This window comes from Epinephelus fuscoguttatus, linkage group LG2 (assembly GCF_011397635.1).
Source record: "Epinephelus fuscoguttatus linkage group LG2, E.fuscoguttatus.final_Chr_v1".
Taxonomy (NCBI): domain Eukaryota; kingdom Metazoa; phylum Chordata; class Actinopteri; order Perciformes; family Serranidae; genus Epinephelus; species Epinephelus fuscoguttatus.
Genome location: NC_064753.1, coordinates 36,917,924 through 36,943,090, shown reverse-complemented (window position 1 = coordinate 36,943,090; position 25,167 = coordinate 36,917,924). Strand labels below are relative to the sequence as shown.

Sequence of the window (25,167 nt, the reverse complement as noted above, 5' to 3'; positions counted from 1 at the left end):
TAGATGTCCCAGGTTTGTTGACATTGTGTAAACAGTGAAATTAGTGCCAGTTTCAGTATGACTTTGTGCCTTGATATAAAGAGGTGGAATTCCCCAGCATGTGATTCAAAGGTCGAAGTTGAACACAATACAAGAGGCATTGTGGTGCCTTCACGGGTCCTCGTAAACTCCTATATTCCGCGAATTAATCGCATCTACACATCGGAAATATCTCAGTTATGACCTTGTTTGCTCTTGCTGTACCTCGGTGAGAGAAATTAAAAGCTAGCACGTTTCCTGTGTCTGTTAATTTGACGTCAGAAATCAAGCAACACTGACCTTGAGTACACTAAAAGGAAGATTAATGGCGAGAACGTAGTGGCAGTGTTGTTAAATGTAGTGTCTTAGCGGATATAATGAGCACAAAATAACAGGGCTTCTATTGTGCAATCTATAACTACATGTATTTTCAGTAAATATGATAAGTGGCTTTTTTTTTAGATTTATTCGCTTGTGTCAATATGGTCTCTGTGAAAATTCCGGATATGTCCGAGGTGCGTGAAGTCATCTTACGTCACGCAAATGGCGGACGTTGTAAACAGAGCCAGCAGCTTCTCAGAGGCCGAAGTGAAACAGCTCTTTTAAGATGAATAACGTAGAGATAGAGCGGTTAGACAGTCTGGAGGGCTGGGTGGCGGTTAAAAGCAACATATTTGAAGAACCGGAGACGTTTAAGCTCGGCTTTATCGTACAGTGGAATGTCATAGAGTGTAAGTTCGCCGTCACTTGTCACAACCGGACGTTACAACGGCAGAAACGCAAAGCTGAAGTTGTCGTCGGCGGCGACTCTCAGATGAGCTGGGCTGGACTCTTCTCCGTTAACGATTTGAAACACATCCATCAGCAGTTCACATGTGTGGCTGACGTGTTAGCGACCTGCTTCCCGGACTTGTCTGAGTTTGAGGACGGCAACATTTGGGACTTGCTCTTCCTGAACCGCAGGTCAGGTCCCGGAGACGACGACGAGAGGGACTTTGACACGCCGTGTCGGAAACTGGAGAAATACTTCAGCACAGCTATCGACATCTGCGGGCGGAAAATCGTGCTCGACACGTTGTTCACGCAGGACGAGCGGGATGTGGAGGAGTACTTTGAAAACCTGCAGGAGTTCAAGAGGAAGACGATGCAGGAGGAGATGTCGCGGGCCAAGGGTCACGTGCGACAGGTGAGGTGCTGTGACAGCTGTGGGATAATGAGCCACGGGTGCTCACTTCCGGGTCACAGCGTGCAAGAGGCATGGGTAACTGCATATACTGTCAGCTGCCAGTTTATTAGGGACACCTAGCAGTCTAATACCACAACCCTGCGTCAAGGTTCAGTTGTAGAGGTGTTTACTCAACTTAATTTTCAGTTTAGAGGCTCTAGTGATGATGATGATGATAGTGAGAGGTGTATCCTCCAATATTTTGTCAATCCTATATATTGATGAGGATAGACTAACTATAGACACCTCTCAGTATGATGCAGCACTGACCCACACAGTATAACCATTATTAAAGGGCTGTTGACCTAGACTAGACTAGTATTGTGGGGGCATCTACGACACATACTGTACTGTAGAGAACTGAAAATGCCATGAAACCAATGATTATGCTTATGTTTTGTTTTGCTCATAGAATATAAATCATGACTAGAAGGCTTGTCCATGCATCACAGCCATGACTCATAGAGGAAGTCTAGAGGCATTGATGGATTACTGCATGCGCCTACCCGATGCATGCCCAGGGGTCCAGAGTTTCAGGGGGGCCCTGGCTTTCACTTTCAAAATGTCACTCAAATAAATCAGTACCAACCTGGAAGTGACTCAAAATGACCACAAAAGGATTTATAGGAACTGCAAAGGGATACAGAATAACTACCAAAATGGGTAGAACAACCACAAACAGACGCAAAGTGATTTCAAAGTGACACAAAATTACCTCAGAGACTCAGAAGACCACAAAAAGACACAAAACAACCATAACGAGACCCAAAGTGACTTCAGTAATACACAAAAATCACCTCAGAGACTCAGAAGACCACAAAAAAACAACCACAGAGACACAAAGTGACTATAAAGTGACACAAAACAACCGCAGAGACACAAAGTGACTACAAAGAGACACAAAACAACCACATAGAAACACAAAATGACTTCAGAGTGACACCATATTACCTCAAAGAGACAAATAACAACCCCAAGGAGACACAAAATGATTTCAAAGTGAAACAGAATACTACAAAAAGACAAAACAACTAACAGGGAGATACAAAATGACTTCAAAGCAAAACAGATTTACCTCAAAGAGACACAAGACAACCATGAGGAGACACAAAATGACTTCAGTAAGACACAAAATTACCTCAGAGACTCAGAGGACCGCAAAAAAAACAGCCTCAGAGACACACAGTGACTACAAAGAGACACAAAACAACCCCAAGAGGACACAAAGTGACCACAGAGAGACAGTAAAGTACAAAAAGATGCATCACATCTACAAACAGAAGCAAAACCACCACAAATTTGTGTGTCATGCTCCTATGTGCGAGTCGAGGTCTCATATTCACCCATGCTAAGAAGCTAGCTTTGATGCACTTAAAAAATACACGGCAGACTATTATTATCTGAGGGACTGTTTCAATTGAATAAAAGAAAAGGGAAGATTTAGTACAGCTTGAGAAGCCTCTGTAAGATCTTTTTGAATGCTACCCTGCAGGACTAGCACCACACAGTGGTGTTACAAGTCCACTATGACACAGCAAACATTTAGCTGTTTGTGTGTTAAAGCCAGTGCTGTAGATGTTGCAACACCACCACCACCACCAGCACTGATGTTTGTTTTTCAGCTTGTGATTCTTTTTTCTCCTTCGACATGCATTTGAGTTAAAAAGATTTGTACACAGAAATTTAACTCGTCCCCCCAGGTGCCTGCTATACGAGTAAATAACATGGTGAGAGGTGCCTTGCGGTGGAATGGCAGCCTACAACTCCACAGTTAAAGCCTAGGGATATGAGACACTGGAGAAAACACAGTCAGTGCACACAGCATCAGTTACTCTACTATATATTGCAATCTGATACAACAGTGATGCAGTAAATGCCAACTTTATGAACGTCATATGATGTTTTGTTGATACTGTGTCAGAGAGCAGATCTGAAGCGATAGTTTGTGGCAATACTGTATTTTATTTGCATTATATCTTACAGCCAAACATTATATTGCTCCCCTTAAATCAACACATATAGAGACAGGCATGGAATCAAATCGCTCATGTGTATCTTCCATCTTTACTGACATAGAAAAAGTCACTTCTATGTCTACGGCAGCTTACCTCATTCTCCCCTTTACCTAACAGCATTTCAGTTTCTGACCCAGCTGACCGAGGTGCACATATGGTCTGTGGTCCAAAGATGTCATCACTTGAAACCTTGATTTAAAATGTTTGTTAATATCAATTTGAAGAGATAGAATTGTTTCAGCATTAGTGCTGAGTGTCAGAAAAGAGCCTCCAGGAATCCAGTGGTATTAAACCTCTAACCACTGGCTTCACTGGTCAACCTTCAGCCCAGCTGGTTATGAAGGTTGTATTCTGCTAGGGCTAATATCGACTGTTAAATCAGTGCTATATGAACAGTCATGCAGAACAAAGCCTCTGCTGTGGGCTCAGAATAAACCCAGGTAATGGTGTTTATGTCTTACGACCATATTCACAGCTCCTGCAGAGTCATGGCAGCACAGACCGAATGGTGGCGCTGCTCGACATCTATGATGAGGAGGACGAGGCCTACCAGGACCTGGTCACTGTGGCCACCACCTTCTTCCAGTATCTGCTGCAGCCTTTCAGAGACATGAGAGAGCTGGCCTGCCTCTACAAGATGGAGATCCTGGTAAATACAGACATGTATATTTAGCAGCTGTCAGCTTTTTTTTTTTTTTTAGGATGTTTTAAACGATTTCATACACAGGATGCTGTTTGCAGTTTGTTCTGGTATACTGAATATATACTTATCAGGAATTTAAAGGAGCAATGTGTAAGATTTAGTGCCATGTGCCAGACCTGAACTCCTGGTTAGGGTTCCTTCAGTGTTCATTGTTAAGGAGGCTTTTGCTGGGAGCTGAATTATCCACAGAGGTCTCTTCCTCTCCAAAACTTAAATTAAAACCAGTACAAACACTGAATAAAGCAGTTTCATGTTACAAATCACTTTCTCCCCCGACACTACTCAGTTCGTCACAGACAGGCTGCTAGCCCTGCACCTGCTAATGTGTGCTCGCCTTTTTTTCTGATCCAGATGTTCAGGATATTTTTACCATGAGCCAAATTATCTGCAGAGGTCTTCTCCTCTCCAGAGCAAACAGACCTGTTGATTTAAACTTGTAAAAACACCAAGTAAAGCAGTTTTATGTCAGAAAATCTGTGTTTTTACGAAGCTGTTCATCACAAAGGAGCTGCCAACACGAAAACTATCTAGAGCCAGTGTTTGGTTTGTCTGTTCTGGGCTACTGTAGAAACATAGTGGTGCAACATGGTGGACTCCATGGGCGAGGACCCGCTTCTTATGTACATATAAACAGGTCATTCAGGTAATGAAAACACAATGATTCTTATTGAAAGCATACTTATTATATTCCATTTCTGCCAATATATTCCCCTAAATTCTACATATTGTGCCTTTAAATATTTAAGACAAATTTAAGAAGAGCTTTGTAGAACATCCTCACCTCAAAGCAAAGGTCTGCATTCAAATTTATCCAAATTTAATCAGATTTACAGCCCCAGAACATTTTTCAAAGTCACATAGCTGCTACATGATGCTAGTTCTTTGTCATAACCTCACAGTTAACACTGACCCCTCCCCACCGTTAGTATCACTGTGTAACCCCTAACTTGCAGCCTTCTTTGTTACTGAAAAAACAATATTTGTACGTATGTTTTATTCAGTGATCACTACAAGTTCTCTTTTTAAGTCTTAGCATTGAAATTTATAAGTGCAGAGCCTCTTAAAGCACTAATGGAAGGGTTGGCCCTTGATGGTGGAGTGTTTGACACTATTCCATATTTTTATGTCTCATTCGAGGAAAATCTGAGATTGAATTTTATTTTCCCACTAAACTAACTTTAATTAAAAGCTTTTATGTATATGGCTTAAGTATCTGTAAGAGGTCTGCGTTAAAGCTCTTAAGTGTAAAATTGTCCACTGTTTCTCTTACCGTGGTTTTCTTCAGAAGTCTTTGGAGTTTGAGGACTTGGGTCCTAAGAGAATCGCAGCTCTGGAGAAGGAGGCGGAGGAGTGGAGAATGAAAGCGGAAGACGCAGTCGCCTCAATTCAAGACATCACTGTCACCTACTTTGCACAGACTTCAAAGGCTCTGGCTGGTATAAGTTGCTGTGTTTATTTCTCTTTATTTGTGTAGGGGTGAATTCATTAATGACTTTTTTGTGTCATTCCTCAACACACAGGAAATGAGAGTAGAGTTGCGCTGCAGCTGCAGACAAACCAGCCAGTCGGCAGGAGAAAATGTTGGCATTGTTCAATTCTGCAAACCACAGATTCGTTACATTTGTACTATTCATACGTATCATATTAATTTCTAAAGTGACGTAGTTCAGATTACATACATGAGCTGACTGTCATTGGGAGGTGAAAAGGTTGGTAGATGGTGTGACACCAAGGCGAGACGGCTGCAGACCACTGTTTGAGAACAACAAACAAAGCCAGTTATTTGTTAGTGAGACATCAGCAGCATTTCCAGCTGTGGTTGTGACACCAAAATCAGGTATTTCAAGTCAAATTATGATCTCTGTTTTACTATAACCAAGTGTTTTTTTGTACCTAAATATAACCACACATCAACCACAGTGTTGCTGAAGTGTTAAGAAACAAAATTTCAACATTTCCACCACAAAATAACATATAAATATTAACATATCTGTGGTTTGTAGAAACGTACTATGCCAACATTTATTCTGGGGATTGGGTTGAGTAAACAACATATTCATATTACATTACCTAATATTAAAATTACCAAAAGTCCACGCAAAATGCAGATTGCCATCTAAAAGGAAATAGAAGTGTTAAGAACCATTTCAAATCATGACTCAAAGAAATATAATAACATACCAGGTAATTGTGCTGTGGGATACATTTCATGCTCAAAGCAAGAGGGAGAGGGGAAAAAAGCAGTGGGGGAGGATATCGCTGCTCTTTTTTCTCTTTAATTGGATAAGAATTTCGCTTTGTTTGGCAGCCATCTTTGATGTGGGTGTTTTTACCTTGATCTGAGGGAAGAGGACAAAAAGCTAGACTCACAAGTCAGTCTTTAGACGCTTTGCTTAACTAAAGACTGATGACTTTCTCTCTGATTTTGTGTTTAGATGGGCAGATACAATTTCAGAGTTTAAAAAAGCTCTCTACGTTGCAGAACCAATAGTAAATCCGCAGGGCGGTCCTTTGGTGGCTCGCTGAACTTTTGTGCTCGTAAACATAGTCCCACTAGAAACACATATAGCGGTACAAAATGGCTCAAGTTGCTGTAAGTCCTTCATATCCACAATCTTGTGGACTGAGCACACGTTTGATATAACAGAGTTAAATCTCTCAGCATCCTTTTTCAAGCTCTCTGTGTGTTTGTGTCCTTGCAAACGAGAAAAGGGGGAGTGCACATTTCCGGGAGGGTGTGTCCTTTTCAAAAATGCAAGAGGCGTTGCTTTGTTGGCGGCCGTTTTCGCCGGTGTGTTAAACACACTTTAGAAAGGAGTGTCCCCAGACTATCAGAAGGCGGAGATCTCTGATTGTCTGGTGGCGAGACTAACAAGAAGCAGACAATTTATATGGATACACTAGATCCACTGTCTATAAGACTGGTAATTGTAGTTACATTTACAGTATGTGCCTTTAAATCCACCATTTGTTTAAAGTAACACATGTATGTCTGTTTGCTGGAGGTTTGTTGTAAGGCATTCCTGAAAAATGTTTGCATTTTTTGCAATAAAAGTTCAAGAGGCAAATTAGTGAATGTAGATATTAGGTCTGGGCTATATAGACAAAAATCCACATCTCAGTATTTTTAGGCTGAACGGCGATACACAACATATATTTCAGCATTTTCTGCTAAATGGATCATGTGTTCATTTGCAAGTCAGAGCCACATTCTAGATGTCACAGCCACTTCTATAAAAACAGACTGTCACCAAAACAGAATGCAAGCACAGGGATTTGTCATCTGTCGCCTGCATCCAGGCGCTGTCTTGGTGTCACACATTAGATCACAACTACCAAGAACAACGTCGATGCACTATGATCCACCTCACACACACAGACTAGCAAACAAATGCTGGCAGCATCGTGCTGTCCTGCACGTGTGCTACTGTAGTCACTTCAATCATCTCACAGACTGAGTTAGCGTAGCACGTGTAACATATAGACCGATGTCTCACTAATGAAAAGACAGATTAAACAGAGGAGCAGCTCTGTGTCTCTCTGATTGTTGCTGGAGAACTTGTGAGTGAGTGAGTGGGGTGGAGCTGTGAGAGAATGTGAGAGAGGAGAGATGAACACTGGTATGTGTTATGTGGCGCAACTTGACCCTATATCGATATAAACAGTGTTGTCTGAATTTAAATCTTGCTTGAAAATATATCGATATATCCTAGTTAGTCGTTATATCACCCAGCCCCACTCTGTAATAATTAGACAATACTGTGATACATATCACAGTACAGAAGATACGATTCAGTATATTGCGATACAGTGTGATGCTCTAAGCGAGGTGATGTGCTGCAGTATTTTTTAAATGTGATTTTAGGATATAGAAATGCGCTCTTTAGGACTCTGCCTGTTTTAAAGGCCTGTGCTCTTTGTGTTTATGCAAGCAATATCTTGTTGGATTGGAAGAAAAGAGTCAAATTACTGAAAATAAATAACACTGCTGCTATGTCGTGGTTGAGGATTCAAACACAAAATGACCCACAAACTTTTGCAGGCAAACTATTTATTAAAAATCAACACAGTATTTTTGAGAATTGGCACACAATCACAAACTTAAAATTGCAATACTCAAGTGCATTGATATTTTCTCACACCTCTATTTGTTACTTGGTTTTGTGTCTTTTACCCTGGTTAATATATACTGTATGTGCTTTGTGTGATGCTGACATAAACCCTTGTGTGCACTCAGGTATGTTAAAGCAGATGGAGGAGGATAAGTGTCGATTCGGAGCGGCTGCCTGGGCGTCTGCAGCTCCCAGACTGGAGAAACTGCGCTTCCTGTTGGCCAAGGAAACTCTGCAGCATATGAGAGCTATGGAGATGTGCCTCAACCGCAAGAAAAACGGCATCAGACAAAGGGTGTGTGTGTGTCTCACTTTCTTTTAATTAACATAAGTAAACCACAGCTTTCCTAGCGATTCTGTAATTAGTCAGCACATTCTTCAGTGTTGTGTCGGACTCTGACACAGTTGTAAGGCTTTAGTTATCATTCAGATCTTTCTCTCCGGTGCCAAGGCCAACACTGCTTTTGTAGTGGTTGTAATTCTGTAGAGATGTGACACAGTGAATCTTTCACTTGGTATTCCACACTGTGATGTGAATCTCTGGCTGCTATAGTCCTTTGATCTATTTATAAAGCCTCTGTAAAAACAGAGAATCCCCTCGATACACCCCCAAAACCTGCATACATGAATAAGTGAGTGCGTCTGTGTGTACATGCATACTCAAAACGTGCCAGCTACTGTATATGCATGTTTGTGCGTACGGAGGGGTGTTAGGAATACAGTTTTTAAGGTAAACCACAGCGAATTCCTTGGTGCTGTCGGGCATCGTGCTGTGCATTCAAGCTTTTTGGAAAAGAACAGAGAACACCTTCAGCACCTTCACCTTCATGTGCCTGCATTATTCATCAGATTAAGCTCTTTAAAAATCGGGATGCTGGCAGTATCTACCACTGTGAAATCAGCATGAGCCCTTACAGAGACGGCTGTGTGTGAGTGTTGAAAATGAGCTCAGTAAGCTACACCTACGCAAAATCTCGCGCTGATGGCAACATAACTCTGTGGCTCTTTAAAAAGCGCCAGTGTGCCTGCAGATGTCACAACGTGACGCCTTTATAGTGTGTGTATATATGTAGGTTTAAGATGAGAAGTGTGTTATTTGAAATCAATTCACTTCAGCTCGAGTGTCATATCCAAACAGAGGATGTGTTTGTACTTGACATAATTAGTGATAAAGGGACAGTTCACCCCAAAATAAAAATATATGTACTTTTCCTCTTACCTGTGGTGCTGTTTATCAGTCTAGACTGTTTTGGTGTGAGTTTCCGAGTGTTGGAGATATCAGCTGTAGAGATGTCTGCCTTCTGTCCGATTCAATGGAATTAGATGGCACTCAGCTTATGGTGCTCAAAACACCAAAAAAAATAATTTGAAAAACTCAACAGAAACGTCTCTTTTAAGAAATCATGACCCCCTAACTCAAGATAATCCACAGACTGTCGCAACATGCTGGCTCTTTTAATGATTTAGCCACTGCACTAAAGGCTTTTTAATATTTCCTTCCTTGTGTGTCTGGATTACTGTCCTGTGTCTCCTGTTGTCTTCCATTCTCCAGGAGCACCCAACACAAGATTTTGATGTACATTTGATTATACAGAGCAACCACTTATCTCTCTTTTTCTTATCCATGTTGTGAGCAGTTTCATGAAGGAACTTTTTTCTTTCTATCAAACCTCATCCGCCAACCGTATCACCATGCAGAAGGAAGCTTGCATGAAAGGCTTGTGACAACACGAGATGTGAAAAACAATGGCATCCTCCTCTTCTGAGCTGTAACGTTAGCTAGCTCAGTGGCGCTGTGAGTTAGCAGTAGATGCACGCTTCCTTCTGCATGGTGATTCGGGTGTCATTTGGTAGAATTAAAATAGTTCCTACATGAAACTGCTGGCAACACGGTCTGTGGATTATCTTGAGTAAGCGGTTTATGATTTCTGGAAAAAGACATGCTGTTTTCCAAATGTATTTTTTGACACTTTAAGAAACACAAGCGCAGTGTCATCTAGTCCCATTATATTCAAGAGGAGGCAGACATCTCTACGGCTGATATCTCGAACACTCTGCAACTCACTAAAACAATCTAGATTGATAAATAGCACGACAGGAAACAGGAAAAAATGTATGATTTTGATTTCAGGGTAAACTGTTCCTTTAAGGACATACATATATACTTTAGACGTGTCCGTTCATTAGGCATATGTAACATTACCGTCCCAGCTTGCAGGTAGGTGTTGGTTTCAGCACATTTCATCACAGTATGAAAATTAACCTGCAGACAGTAAAACTGGCTTGAGACAGGTTGTCCACCACAGATCCTCAGCTTTATTCTTGTGTCAAATTTTGATTATTTCACCTGGTAATGAAGTTGAAAGCAGAGACTATTTTGAAAACTCCTCCTGTCAAATAAATCAAACCCAGGAGGGAAACAATAAGAAGCACAGATGTCATGAATGTGGAGGAAATTCTTTCTCTATGTGGGTTTCAGTTTGACAGTTTGACTCTTGAGTGAAATTCATTCAAGGTCTCTTTGAACACAACAACAAGAGTTTTCTTTTCTCACCATGTCTCTGTGAGAGATTACAGGGTGTATACGGGTCCTTAAAAAGTCTTAAAATGCCTTAGATTTAGTTTTATAAATATTAGGCCTTAAAAGTCTTTAAATGTTTGAGGTCTTATTTGCTATAGTCATTTTACCTAATTTAATTTATCCATCTTTTTATTTCTTTTTGTCAAAATGAATCAAGCTCTTCTGCATGAAAGTCCACTTTTCTGATGTTACAAATCTTCAATATTTTCTCTATGCTTTATATTTGCATTTATCTCTGGGCAAAATGTACATTAACTAAACTCACTCTAATAATAATATTCCTCCATAAAACCTAACTATAACTACACTAGTCCAGGGAAATAATGGGCACGCATCATACAGATGTCTTTTTTAAGTTTTATTTCCATCCTTCAAACCTCTGCAGAAACCGTGAAGACTACAAAAATAAAAATCAAGGTATTGATTGATAAATCAATAAGATGCACAAAGCATCAACAAACATAGAACCAAGAAGGACAGAAATCAACCCCACCCACCAACACAGATACAAGCAGAGAAAGCCAGACCAACGAAAGGAAATAAAAGACAAAAACTAAAAATAAATAGATAAATGAAAAATAATTAAAAAATGTATGTATACATACATATAAAAAAGAAAGAAAGAGAATTTTAAAAATATGTTTACATTTTTAAAAAAAATTAATAAAACTAAAAAAAAAAAATGTAAAAAAGGGGGGACAAATTAAAATGGTTGCCTTGTAGCGTGCAGTTGATCCTTTAATAAAACAATGGATTTTCTCCAAATGTAAATAATACACAACATCCTTAATAATTACTTTTAGAGTTTCTCAACAATGCCCAACGATAGTCTCTCACATGAATTTTCTGGTAATAGACAGGTCCCATAAAGTTAGCACAGCAACAGAAAGTATATTAAATTGTCCACACAGGCCACTTAGACAAATGTTGTTATCAGATACAAACCAAATGAAGGTGCAAAATGGCAATTACTGTGTGCGCCTCTTGGACCATGCAGAATATTAGTATTTTTGGGCCGTATGTACTTCCTTTGCAACCATGTCCTGCGGCCATGTTGGCGCTCTCTGCTACTGTACTGCCTCGGCTCATAATGCAACAGGTGTGACCCCCCCGAACTAGATCAAAATAAATTCACAAAAAGAACAATTCATTTTTCTTTAACTGAACAATGCTTTTAAAAGTGGTATATTTTAAATAATTTTTAAATTAAAGTTGCCTTTTTAGCTACTTTTTTCTCAAATTTTTAGTCAGTTTTTAATGACAATTAATTTAAACGAAATTATGACAGAAAATATGAAAAGCATTTCAATTAAATTTCAGTAAAAAATGTCTCTGAGACAGTACACTACTTATTTTATACTTATCTGCAATGCTTCAATAAGAAAATAATGATTTGTCCTTAAAAAAAAAACAGTCTTAAATTTGGTTAAAACAGTCTTTTAAAGGTCTTAAACAGCATTAAATATAAGTGTGTGTGAGATTGTATACTGAAATTAATAGAAACCAACAGCTCAATCAATTGAAACGTAGCGCATGCTGAGAAGATGGTCAGCAATAAGTATGCACAGTATGTAGTTATTGGCTGTAATATGTAAAGCCACAGGTATGATCCTCTGATGTGTTTCTGTTGTTGCAGCTGAGCAGCCTGTCTGGCAGAGACAAGAGCCACAGAGCTGACTCCAGGTCTGCATCTGAGGACACAGTGGACCAGCTGGAGATACAGTTCTACGAAACCCAACTGGAGCTGTACGACACCAAGTTTGAGATCCTGAAGAATGAGGAGCAGCTGCTCGTGGCTCAGATAGACACCGTGCGACGGCAGATTAAAGGTAGACCACGCAGGACTAGTGGCATTGTGGTGAACAGTAGATATGTAGGCTTGTTCCTTTAGAGAGGAAACTGAATCACAGTGAAAGATGGTGATGTCCTTGTACAGTCCACTTTAAAACACTCAAGCCACAATGATTTGAAGATGTATAAAGCACTCGGCCTGTAATAACACTTCCTTTTTCCAAAAGCATAATACGAGAGGCTTCAAAATACTGTAGCAAAGGCTCAAGGTGAAACAGGCTGTGAAACTGTAACTGGAATCTAAAGGTCCTCACACAAACTGCAGTCTTTGCCTGAATACTGCAATAATATTAACACTTGAACAAGGTAATCCACTGCAGTAACAAGCTCTGCAATAAATACTACCTAAATTACCTAAACCACAGCAGTTTTCTAATCCTTTATTTGTTGAGATTGTTGGCAAATTGACACCATTAATCATGTGCCAGATTAGCTATTAGCAGCTCCTGTTCTCACTGAATCCATTAATGTGCAGGCAGCTGTCACTGACGTACTTTAAAACTGAAGACAACTTAAAAACGTGATTAGTCTCAGGCAAGTTCTGGAGTTAAAAGTAAAAAGCAGAAAGTAAAAATTGAGACATCATTTCTTTAAGTCACTGGTATAAGACTCACTTCAGTGTTTCTGTTCTCTTGCTCCAACAGACACAAAATGAAAGACACACAAACGTGACACATCACACACACTCCTTCGCCCGTCCAGACCACTCTCTCCTAGGTGAAAGTGTATGAGCACTGAGCAGACGAGGCGTGTGTGTTTTTGTACAGGGCTCCAGATCGCGACCATTTAGTCCCAGTTTGCAACCACGGAGCACAAGTGTGACTCACAGATATTAAAACATGAACTGGAAAACTGTTCATTTGATTCCCACCCCGACATGTAATAGCTCTGTTTTAATGGTTTAACTTTCTGCTAACAGTTAATAGTACTTTATTTAACTTTATTAGAACGGTACTTTATTAAACTGTAATATAACAGTAGTTTAACTTAATTATAACAGTGCTTTATTTAACTTTATTGTAACAGTAGTTACTTAACTTTATTACAGCAGTACTTTATTTAAATGTATTATAACAGTACTGTATTTAACGTAAATGTAACAGTATTTTATTTAACTTTATTTTAACAGTTCTTTATCAACCTACTACTTTAAGTATTATTCTTTCAGTACTTATATAACTTAGTTATGACAGTACTGTCTTTACATTTATTGTAACAGCACTTTTTAAATTAATTATAACAGTGCTTTGTGTAACTTAATTATGACAGTAGTTTATTTAGTAGTTTAGTATAATAGTAGTCAGTAGTTTAAAGGGGATTTTAAAATATTGAGATATATATTGTGTTTTGTAATACAGCCTGAAAATAATGTGATATTATTTATAGGCCATATCACCTAGCCCTAGAAAAAATGTGGGATTTTTTGTATGATTTCTGATTGGATTTATGGATGCTGATTCACAGTGGACATCAGAGATTGTGAAAATGTAAAAATGTCTTTATTCTCAGATTTGACTGAGTTATGAGTGTCAGTCAGGCACTGAGGTGGAGGCACGGCTCAGTTTGGAAACCTGTGAGAGGGAAATTTTAAGTGCTTGAGTGTGTTTTTATGTTGACTCAGTAACATGACACATTTTTAGGCAATATCTTCGTGGTAGTGTTTTAAAGGACTGTATCACACTGTGAGGTGTCTCGTATAGTTTGTCCACACACCTCACAGTATAACTCTAAATTACACTACACTTACTGTGGTTTTTAATCCCTCTGACACAGTGTCAGCTGTTGTTAAAAACAACTCGTTACACAATGTTTCACATATTGATCACAGGCGTGTTGTGTTGGATTACAAGATGATGTAAAAGGGTTTCTGTTTTTCAGGTCATTCAGTGTTTTGTGCTCAGGGTTTACTTCAGGGAAACATTTTGTGCATGTAAATATTTCCGTAATTGCTCCTCCTGGGACGTCTGATGTTTGCCTCTGAGTTGTGTGTGTGTGTGTGTGTGTGTGTGTGTGTGTGTCTATGGTGTATGTACATGCTGTCTGTTTGTGTCTGTTACCTTGGCTTGTCTCAGGTTTATTTTCCCGGCTAAAAAGCAGGAAGGTGTCCTCTACCAGTTGCTCCTCAGTAAAGACAGCGAGAGGACAGATGAATATGAAGTGTTGTAAATCAAAGGAGGCTGCTGAGTTTATGGAGCCTTTTAAAGGAGTTAAAAGTTCAGACTGTAAATTAAATACTTATCAGTGGGTGAGACTTTCACAGTGCCCTTGTTGGAATATATGAATTATTTTATAAGAAATCTGCTTCCTGTCTCTCTCAAAACTGACACAGGATAATATGTATATTATCTGAGGCCAGCTGTGTGTACACACAAAGGCAGAACTATGCATATGCGTTGTTATTGCCAGATTTATAAAGTCTTCTGTATGCCTGATTCTGTTATAAATTTAGATCACTGTGGCGCTGCTGGTTGCACATGCACAGGCCTCATTTCAGTCCAACAGTTCAACAAAAATGGATGTATAAACACCCTTAAACACCCTTTTTCATATCGATATTTGCGCCTCTCCACCATTCATAAGTTCTGTCGAAATATACAGCAAAGCCAAAGTGCAGCTTCACCGACTGTGACGCATCATGAGGTCCTCCAACGTTGCCAGAGCAGCTGTCATTGGGCACAGCTGTGGATATTTGTAGCATCCGTCCTAATAATTCATCACGTTTCTGCAAACCATCGCAGTAAAATCTCATCATAATGATTATTAAATGTCAGACGGATGATTAATGATTCATTCATAGTCCTCATGTTGAAACTGACTTTACAAAGTCACATTCATAAAATTAAATGATCACTAACAGTGAGGTGAATGTAAGATTAAAAAAAATGTAAAGTTGACTGTAAAAATGAACCTTTAATTGACATTTTACACAACGCAGTGAAGCAAAAAATCGTAACTATATCAGTGAAACATGCAGATGTTTTATATTCACTCTCCTTCTTATCACATCACCTGCAGCAATCTCAGCTAAACCTGTGAGTACTGCTAGTCAAATTACTTCAAAAGTTCCGCTTAACTGGTTAGTTATTTGAATTTAACTATCATGCTGCTGCAAGAATACTTTATCTTAGCTATGTCTTTGTCATGTCCTTTGTGAACCAGGAATTGTTCTTCTGTGCAGAAATCCATTTGCCTCTATCAAGTTTCTCTCGACCCCATAACCTGATACAGGAAACTGTTGTTTCCGAAGTAAGCCCACCACCAAAACAGGAAATAATCTGATATTGTAAGTGCATGTAAAGTGTAATGTAATGTAATGTAATGTAAGTTAATTTCCAGAATAATATCTGAAGCGTAGTAGTAGTAGTAGTTTATTCGATCATGTATGCACATGTACAATTGGACACCCAAAGAGCCACACACTAATAGATCGAAAAAAGAGTAGGCTGAAGCTATCAAGCTTATATATGCCTACCCTTCAAAGCTATTACAATTTCCGATGCTGCCAAAAACAAAATAGTAAACACAAAGCGTGATTATATAAATAATCATTAACCCAAAAAACAAACAAAAACAAAGACCTTACAGTCATCAGATGCAACCGGGACAGACAGATCAAACAGATGTTACCAACCCCTGACAATAACAGAAAGTCAACTCTACAGAAACAAAGATACAACAAACACACACAAAAAAATAATACATAGAACATCACAAGCACTCCAGATGTAGGCTGCCATTCCACCAATCACATAAATCAATCCTGTTTGTATTTTTCAATCATACTCTGCTTTAATTTATTTTTAAACTGTATGATACTTTTGCTTTGTTTAAGATCATTCGACAAGCTATTCCACAACTTCACCGCAGCAACAGAAAATACACATGCTTTTAAGTGTAGTATGAACACTCGGTTACTTAAAATTAAGTTCCCCTCTTAGTGCATATTGCCCATCTCTATCATTAAACATTTTTTGAATATTACTTGGGAGTAAATTATTTCTAGATTTGTAGATTATCTGTGCAGTTTTGAGTTCCACTAAGTCAGTAAATTTTAATGCTCTTAATTTAAGAAACAGTTCATTAGTATGATGATAGTATCCCCCATTATTTACGTTTCTGCATTATATAAATAGGTTGTAGGTTGGTTTTATATGTATTTCCCCACACTTCTACACAATATGTCAAATAAGGTAATATGAGCGTACTGTATAATGTTTTATGGTTTAATATGTGTCTTGTTCTACCTGAAATGCTAATACTCCTTGCTAGTTTCGACCTGACATAATTTATTTGGGATTTCCAGATGAGATTATGGTCCATTATCACCCCCAAAAAAGTATTTTCATAGACCCTTCTGTGTCATCTCTGTTGAATACAGAACAGAAAGCAAAAGTGATGATGTAAGAATTACATTTGTGTGAGTTGAAAGGTGCACCTCTTGAACACACAGTTCCCACAGTTCCTTAAAAAGTCTTAAAAAGGCTTTAAATTCAATAATCTAAATAAATAAGGCCTTAATTGATTTTAAAATGTCTTAAATCAATCTTTCAAAAGTCTTAAAAAGGTTTTTTTTCTGAAGTTGTCTTGTAAAATCTCAAAATAATTGGTAACATCTATTTTTTGTGAATAATTGACTTGCATTCCCATCACACAGATCAGGATCGACATGAGGAAGTGCAAATTCAAATAAAGTTTGGTACTTAACCAAGATTTTGTGGCATGGCTGAAACCAGTACGAGGCAGTGTATTTGAGGCTCTGTGAGGAATCCGAACTGCAGAGTAAGATAAAGAAAATGGGCAAGAAAACTCGCCAACAAATGGCAGATATTTCCCTGATCTGTTCTAAACTCGTCTTTGCCACGAGACACAAACTTATGTTTTATGTTTACAATAAACATCTAGGCAGAATTGTCCCTACCTTTAAGTAACTGATATTGGTTCATGTTTTTGTTTTCTTTAATTAGTTATTATAAAATTGGTCTTAAAATTCCTTCCAAGTGGCTTTAAATAAAGTCTTAAAAAGTCTTGAATCTAACGTGCCTTAAACTGCAGGACAGCCATGAACACGTAATGAGGAGTTTTTATTGACTGGACTGCGTTTGTGTCGTAGAATTGAAGGAGGAGGTGGTGTACTACGATGTGTGTGAGGATCCAGAGGAGCTGCAGAGTATGGTCCAAACAAGTATCCACCAAACACACTCTCCAGCTGTCACTCAGCTCAAAAGACGCCTACAAACCTTGGAGACCAAGAGAGGCAACATCTGTGCCCGGCGAGCTTACCTCCGCAACAAAAAGGTGTGGGCGAGCACCATCGACATTCACTTACTTTCAGAGGACATTTTCTGCACCATCAAAAGTGAATTTTAGAGGCATTTTTTGTCCTCTTTGAGGGTATTGATCTGTGAATAGAACATTGGAGTGGTGCCATTTTCCTCCCTCTGTCCTCTTCATGTCCCAAACTGCTGAGTTTTTAAATTTTAGTTTTACTATACTGTTTTATTTTTAGCTGCCAGAGTAATTGAAGCACAGTTGGAGCAGTTGGCGTTTTCTCCTGTTGGCTGGCTGCGTGCTCATTTGACTGATTAAAAAACATTTTATTGCTCAGAACAAAGCGGAAGGAATCCCCTGGTTAGAAGCTCCCACAAATCACCCACAGTAATCGACAGGCAGGAAAATTTAACAATCCAGTAAAGAGGAGGAACATTATGAAATCTAAAAAATGTTCTCTTGACAAACAGAGGCATCATTTGCTCCTCACGATCAGTGGCACTGGCATTTTCTGAACTTTGACGGACATATGTGCCCATTTCTATGCTGTGTACATATAAGTATCACATATTTTTGAATGTACATGTATTAATATTTACGTGTGTTTTTAGGATCAGTGCATGGATGCCAACGAGCAGAAGCAGCTGTCAGAAAAGCAGAGCTCCATACAGTTCAGCCTGCATCATCAGGTCCACCTGGTACGTCACCACGGCAACCCGCTGAGAAACACCCGACAGAAGTCACAAATGAGACCGGATTCTTTCTCTCTTATAACTTCTCGCTGTCTCCCTCTGTTGTCCGCAGAAACGAGAGAAGAGGAAGGAGGAGGAGCAGAGGAGGAAACAGTGGGTGGACGAGCAGCGAGAGAAGACTCTGAGCAGATTACGCTCCTTCAGAGAGGTCAGGCTCTGCCCCCCGCAGCTCCTTCTTCTTCTGTTAATAAAACCTCAGAGGCTCCTGCTTCATACACTCTTAATTCAATAGTGCAGCTCAAAATTAAAATTCAGCTAATAACTACTCGACCCAGGAGTGCCTGGGTAGGAAAGTGGTTGCAGCGTATGCCACATAACCATCACGCCCCTCTCCCTCCTCTGTTTCCTATCCATCTCTTCACGGTCAAACTGTCCAGGGAAGGTGAAGATGTCCAAAAAATGGAGGGCTGGAGCTTTGCCACAGAGGAGGAAAGAGATGAGGCAGTAAATTTGGGAACAAGCTATATGGAGCAGTGACTCACTGGAATTAGATTTGCTTGGTCGAAACTGATACTGTTGATATTAAATGCTCATTTTCGCACATTTTCAGCAAGGATGCCTCAAAATTACAGAGTTTGATCCACAGAAATAGAATGAATAGAAAGGGCGTTGCACTGTTTGCTGTGGTTATTTGATTAGTACTAAAGAAAATGCTGATTGTTGTTAGTTGTTATAGTGACCACATCAGTGGGGCTGTAAACTTTGTCCCACTCAACAGTTTGAGAACTCGGTTTTGGCCTATTCTTACACCTATATTCCTCATTAAACAGAAAATATAACCATACATCAATCCAAGTTTCTCTCTTTCAACCAACTAGAGCTAACGTTAGCTTGTTAACGTGACAGAAGCAAACTAAAACTCATCTTGATAGTCTTGTTAATCATCTAGTTAGTTCATGCATGTCCAAAGTCAGGCCCAGGAGCCAGTCGTGACCCATGGACTGATTTTAAACAGCCCGTGGCTTGTTGTTTAAAATATACTACATCGTCCCATCACACATTACTAGTTTATCAAGCAAAAACTCATTGCATTTTGTCCATTTACCTCATGATGGCAGGACTGTCATACAATTTGTAGACATGCACCAATTAGGAGCTACACAAAGAAATGTTTGTGTTTATAACAGACAGACAGTAAACAAGCAAACAAACAGCTCTCAAACAGCCGACATGGTCACAGTAAAGAAGCATAAAGACAACAGCGAGGGCCGCCGCTTTCAGTAGCAGTGGAAAGTTCAATACTTTTTCACTGGAAGATGAAATGGTTGCATTTGTCTCATTTGTATGGAATATTATTTTTTTGATAACTCATTTGATGTGAGAAGCAGCTGGCCCCCGGGTACTTTTACATTATCTAATCTGACCCCTATTAAAAGAAAGTTTGGACACCCTTGAGTCAGTTAGTCCACTCTTCCAACCATCATTAACTCTGGTTTAGTCAAAATAAATCCTTAATTCAATGAATTAAATGTGGAAAATATGATGATCTGCTTTACATCCCCATGGTCTCTCTATGACTCTCATCTAGTTCGGAGGCAGCTGCAGTAACATTACATCATGTTCATTACACATAAAAATGGCCGCTGCTCTGGCCATCCTGCTGTGTTGATTTGAATGTTAATTTTACTCATGCTCTCATATTTCTGTGATCTAGTCGTTCTCCTACATTTGTTCAGACCAAAATATCTCTAACTATTACTAACTATAACTATTCATGTTCCCCTCAGGATGAATTGTAACGACTCCCGTGTTCCCCTCGCTTTTCATGTTGCATTATCATTGAGTCAGAATTTTAAAGTTGTAAAAGATCGGCTAACTGAAGCAGATTAGGAGGACCTATTTTCTGTTTGTGTCGGCATTGTGGTGTTTAAATTGTGTGTGTGCCAGTGTGTGTTTTGTGCACATTTTTTGTCTGTCACTTCAGTTTAATCTCAAGTCACTGTGAGGCCTATTTAAAACAAAATAACATCAGACTGTGTGGGCGTCCTCTTGTGTCTCTCTCAGAGCATTAGACAAGATAATGTCCTTATTTCTAAAACCTTTATCTATCATCTCTTTCAAGAAGCGACAGGGTCAGTACATCCTGAAGACTCCTCAGTCCAGGATGTCTCCTTCAGAAGTCTCGTGTCCCTCGCAGCCGCTGTCCATCATCAGCCTCGGCCCCCCTGAAGGACCCCCGTCCGTCCGCCCTGCACCCAGACGCAATAAAACACCCAGGAAACAGCAGCCTAAAGACATCCCTGTCCAAATCTTCGCTGCTCCCGCTCCTCCTACATCAACCTGCCCTACTGCACCTCCTCCCCCACCACCACCACCACCACCTCCACCTCCCCCACCACTGCCCCCTGCCATACCTGCCCAAGCTTCGCCTGCCTCTGACGACACACCGATGCCTCTCAGTGAAAAAGAGGATCCTCCTTTTCCAGCCAAGAACATGCTCAAACAAAATATAGGTGAGACTAAACGACATACATTTTAATCCTGCTGTTAATGTGTCTGTAACTGATGACATCAAAATATTTTCACCAAATACTCCTGGTAGATTTGGGGGGAAAAAAATTGATGGCCATTTGTTGGAAAAATACAGTACAGATGGAGCTGGATGTGTGAGTTTGTCAGACTGCAAGGAAGGTTTGTTCCAGAGAAAAGTGTGCATGCAGTGTGTGTGTGTTTGTGTGTGTTTGTGTGTGTGTGCCTGTACATAGTGTTCTGTCCTAAATTCCATCTTCCCCCATGAGGCCAGAGGAGGCGTTTTTACCTCAGTTGTGGTCCTGCTGATGCACACTCTCCGCTCCGGGGAGACTTTAACGTCCAGCATGACTTCATATTTTCTGAGCTTTTGTGAAATGGAGGCGATTCAGGAAGAAGCTGTTTTTAAAAAATGTTCAGTTGCTTCATCAGCAGGGAAATTAAAACGGAGGAAAGGTCAAAATTATAATACATTGTTTACTTCCAGCTTCTTCTCCCATCATTGTAAAAGGGTCTGTTTCCCTGTGTTGTTGTGTTACTGTAGGAACAATGGATGAAGTGTTGGCCTCACTGCAGCGTGGACAGATTCAGCTTCGAAAGGTCCCCGTTCCCAGGACAGCGTCCCCTGCTGAGGACCCGAGGAGCAGTCTGATGTCTGCCATCCGACAGGGAGTCACCCTGAAAAAGGTGAGATGTTCTAGAGGAACAGAGAAAGTGCCAGACTGGTATATCAGACAGGCCAGTGTACTGTCTGATATTAGCTCATTGCAGATCTATTGTATGCGTGTATAGCCCCTTTCACACATGCACTGTTCACCTGAAATTATCTAGACATCACCTGTAGGAGCTGTATATGAGAACACAAATGTCCAAATTAGTTGGATCGGACATTAACTGGACTTTACACTGCCAGCTCTATAGTACAGAGTCCTTGTAATGTCTGAATGAGCCCACGTTTAAATTGAGCAGGTAATCCTCTGTAGAATTCACAGGGAGCAAGTGGACGTGTTGATTATGTTTCTGTGATGTGGCTTGCGCAAAACTGGAAGAGATCAAACATCCGAGGGAAATGAAGAAGGTACACTTCCACAAAGATGGCAACGAAAATTTTAACTGGAAAGACAACAAGATGCAGGAACTTCTGTCTGTAAGGTCAGACAAATTCAAGGAACAGCAAGAGACTTAATGACAAAATTAAAAAGCCGCTAGTCCATCCACTGACCAGTTGATGTTTCAACTGTAAAATGAGGGCAGAAAGGCACAAGCAAGAGTGACACTCGACCCTCACAGACAGAACCCCACACAGGTGTAAGTAATAACATTAACAATGGCTGTTATCTGTTTAGCTGCTCCAGTTTCAGGGTCCTTGTATTGTGCATGCTGGCTCGGTCGAACACCTGTGTGGCACAGAGCCATCGTTAATGTCATTAGTTACACCTGTGCTTCAAAAATCAGCCCAAATATCTGCGATGAAAAGAGGTCTATTGATTTTTTTCCACCAGACATTTTAACCACAGGAGGTGATATTCAGCTGGAATGAAAAGTGGTATTAAATTGCCTCTCGTTGTGCCGTAGATGGTTCCTGTACGTGCAGAAGTCCCGAGCGGCGGAGACAATGAGCTGGAGCGCAGCATCAAGGCCGCCATGATGAGGATGAAGAAGGTGGCAGCAGACTCTGATGAGGAGGACAGAGGAGACGATGAGACACGCAGCGCAGACTGGGACAGCTGAGCACGCGCACACACACACACACACACACACACACACACACACGTACACACACACACACCAAGGAAGCTGTCTTACATTACCCACACTCTGTTTTCTTCACGGTTCTGAGCTACAGCTTAAGTTGCTGCCAAATTTTCACCAAAAAGCTTCCTCTTAGACATGGATGGGATTACGCCTCTACTGACTCAAACGCAGCAGTTTGCAAAATAGCCCTGAGATGTTGTAATACACTGAGAACGGCTCAAATCCAACCACCCAGCTAGTGGCAGAATCAGGAGTTAGTCTCCTCTAAAGCAGCAGAAATCCCAAACTGAGCGAATGAGGTGCTCATTAAGAAGAAAAGTCAGGCAGTAGTGCTGTAGTACAGTGTGTAAATGATTGAATTTCTCCCAGCTCGCCGTCTAAAGGCCTTTTGTGAGACTGTCACACAGCAGGGGAAGTCTGTGCTGCAGGCAGAGACGACACTACACAACTCCACTGTCATAAACGCTCATTTTCCCTCATTACTGAGTCTGAAATCAGTAATGACTTCTCGTATTTTGAATGTAATTAAATTTGTTTTTTTTTTTCTTTCCCCAAAAAGGGCTACAGCGTCTGAGCTTCGTGGGTTTTGCATTTTCTTATTGAACAAATGAAGAGTTATGTCCTGAAGTGCAGCAGCGTTATTAGCAGCCTACATGTGTAAAGTCTGCGTCATTGTTTGTATTACAGGCTGTTTGAAGCACTGCACTGAAAGGTGTGAATGTGTCGGACTTAAAGGTCCAGTGTGGAGGATTTAAGGGGATATATTGGCAGAAATGGAATATAATATAACAAGAATGTTTTCATTAGTTTGTAATCAGCTGAAAATAACACTTGCTGTGTTTTCATACCTTAGAATGAGCCATCTCTAAGTGCTGTTTCGTAGGCAACTGGACTCGAGTTTCTTAAAGACATTTCACCTCTCATCCAAGATGCTTCTTTCGTTCTAACAGACTGGTGCAGAGTCGCAGGGTTTAAACTCTGTGTTGGTGTGAACCCTTACAGAGTCGTTGAGGTCACATGTGAGTCGTTGACCCACCCGGTCATCATGTGTGTCATTAGGGTTAGATGGGCGCAGGTGTAAGTGGGTGTTTATCCATCTAGGGAGGGAGCTCAAGACTGCGTTGTAAATGGGTGATAAGTGGTGTCGTAGGCCACCTCGTCTGTTTAACGAGGGTCGTTCCAGTTTGATGTAGTTGGCCTCTTGAAGGCTTCGTTCAAACCATCTGTCTTCGCTGGCCAAGATGTGTACATTGCTGTCTCTGATGAGAGGTGAAACGTCTCCAAAAAACTCAAGCAAGTCCAGTTGCCTATGATGTAGCATTTAAGATTATCATGACCTGGATAACTGAGAATCTTCACTGATACTTTGAATGAGCCGTTAATATTTATGTAGGGAGCAAGTTCTTGTCCAAGGAGTTCGACATGTTGCACCACCATGTTTCTACAGTAGCTCAGAATGGACAAACCAAACACTGGCTCTAATTAGGGACATTGGCATTTTTGCGTCAGCTACTGTAGTTCGCAGCATCTTAGCGATGATTTTGTATTCGAAACTCCTATTTTCAGTGTTTAAATCATTAGGTTTGTGTTTTGGAGAGGAACAGACCTCTGCATATAATTTAGCTCCTGGCATAACCCTCCTGAATGTCTGATTTTAAGTTATCAGAGAAGAAAGGTGACCACCAAATACCAAGGCTAATGGTCTGTCTCCAACAAGCCAAACAGCATTGCAGAAAGAAAGATTCGTACCATGAAACTGCTTTATTCAGTGTTTCTACTGGTTTTATTCACCTAGTCTGTTTGTTTTGGAGAGGAAGAGACCTCTGCGGATAATCTGGCTCCTGGTAAAAACCTCCTCAACAATGAACACTGAAGAAACTCTAACCTGTAGAAGTTTCATCTGGTTGCAATCTGCAGTCGTCACTGCCAGATGCCACTAAATCCTCCTTAATCTTACACACTGTTCCTTTAACTTGGGTGCAATTCATACATGATCTGTTATTTCTTCCTCTGTGATGCCGTAACAAATTAAGTGACACATAAAGACACCTTATTCATTTATTTAAATAACCAAAATGTCCTTTTAATCATGGAGTTCCTTTTCAGTGTACACAGTGTGTCTGTAATTGTTGCTGAATCCTCTGAAAGTTTGTAGGCTGGTTGTTGATGTTTAGTACTTATGACCTTTGAACCTGTGACACAGAGCACTTACCTGAAAAGACAATGACAATGTATTATGTACAAACAATACGATACTGTATGGCGAGCAGCATTAAATGATTTGCAGATGAGATGATTAAGACTGCAAAGATATGAGGCTTGTTCCGGTGTGTGTCAGATGAGCTGATGACAGCTGTGGCTGAAACGCACTTGTACTGCTGTGTTTTAATAATAAATGAAGATATGTTAGATCATTAA

General features: G+C 40.2%; 1 protein-coding gene across 1 annotated transcript; it reads left to right on the top strand.

Annotated features, from left to right (window-relative positions):
- Nucleotides 1-96: 96 nt before the first annotated feature.
- Nucleotides 97-25,167, top strand: LOC125898811 (WASP homolog-associated protein with actin, membranes and microtubules). The gene is given in 12 exon segments (XM_049592759.1): nt 97-615; nt 618-1,204; nt 3,734-3,907; nt 5,247-5,397; nt 8,199-8,368; nt 12,291-12,483; nt 17,616-17,800; nt 18,385-18,471; nt 18,578-18,673; nt 20,588-20,978; nt 21,539-21,681; nt 22,570-25,167. Coding segments are annotated over 12 exon segments (2,448 nt in total). The 5' UTR covers nt 97-500; the 3' UTR covers nt 22,726-25,167.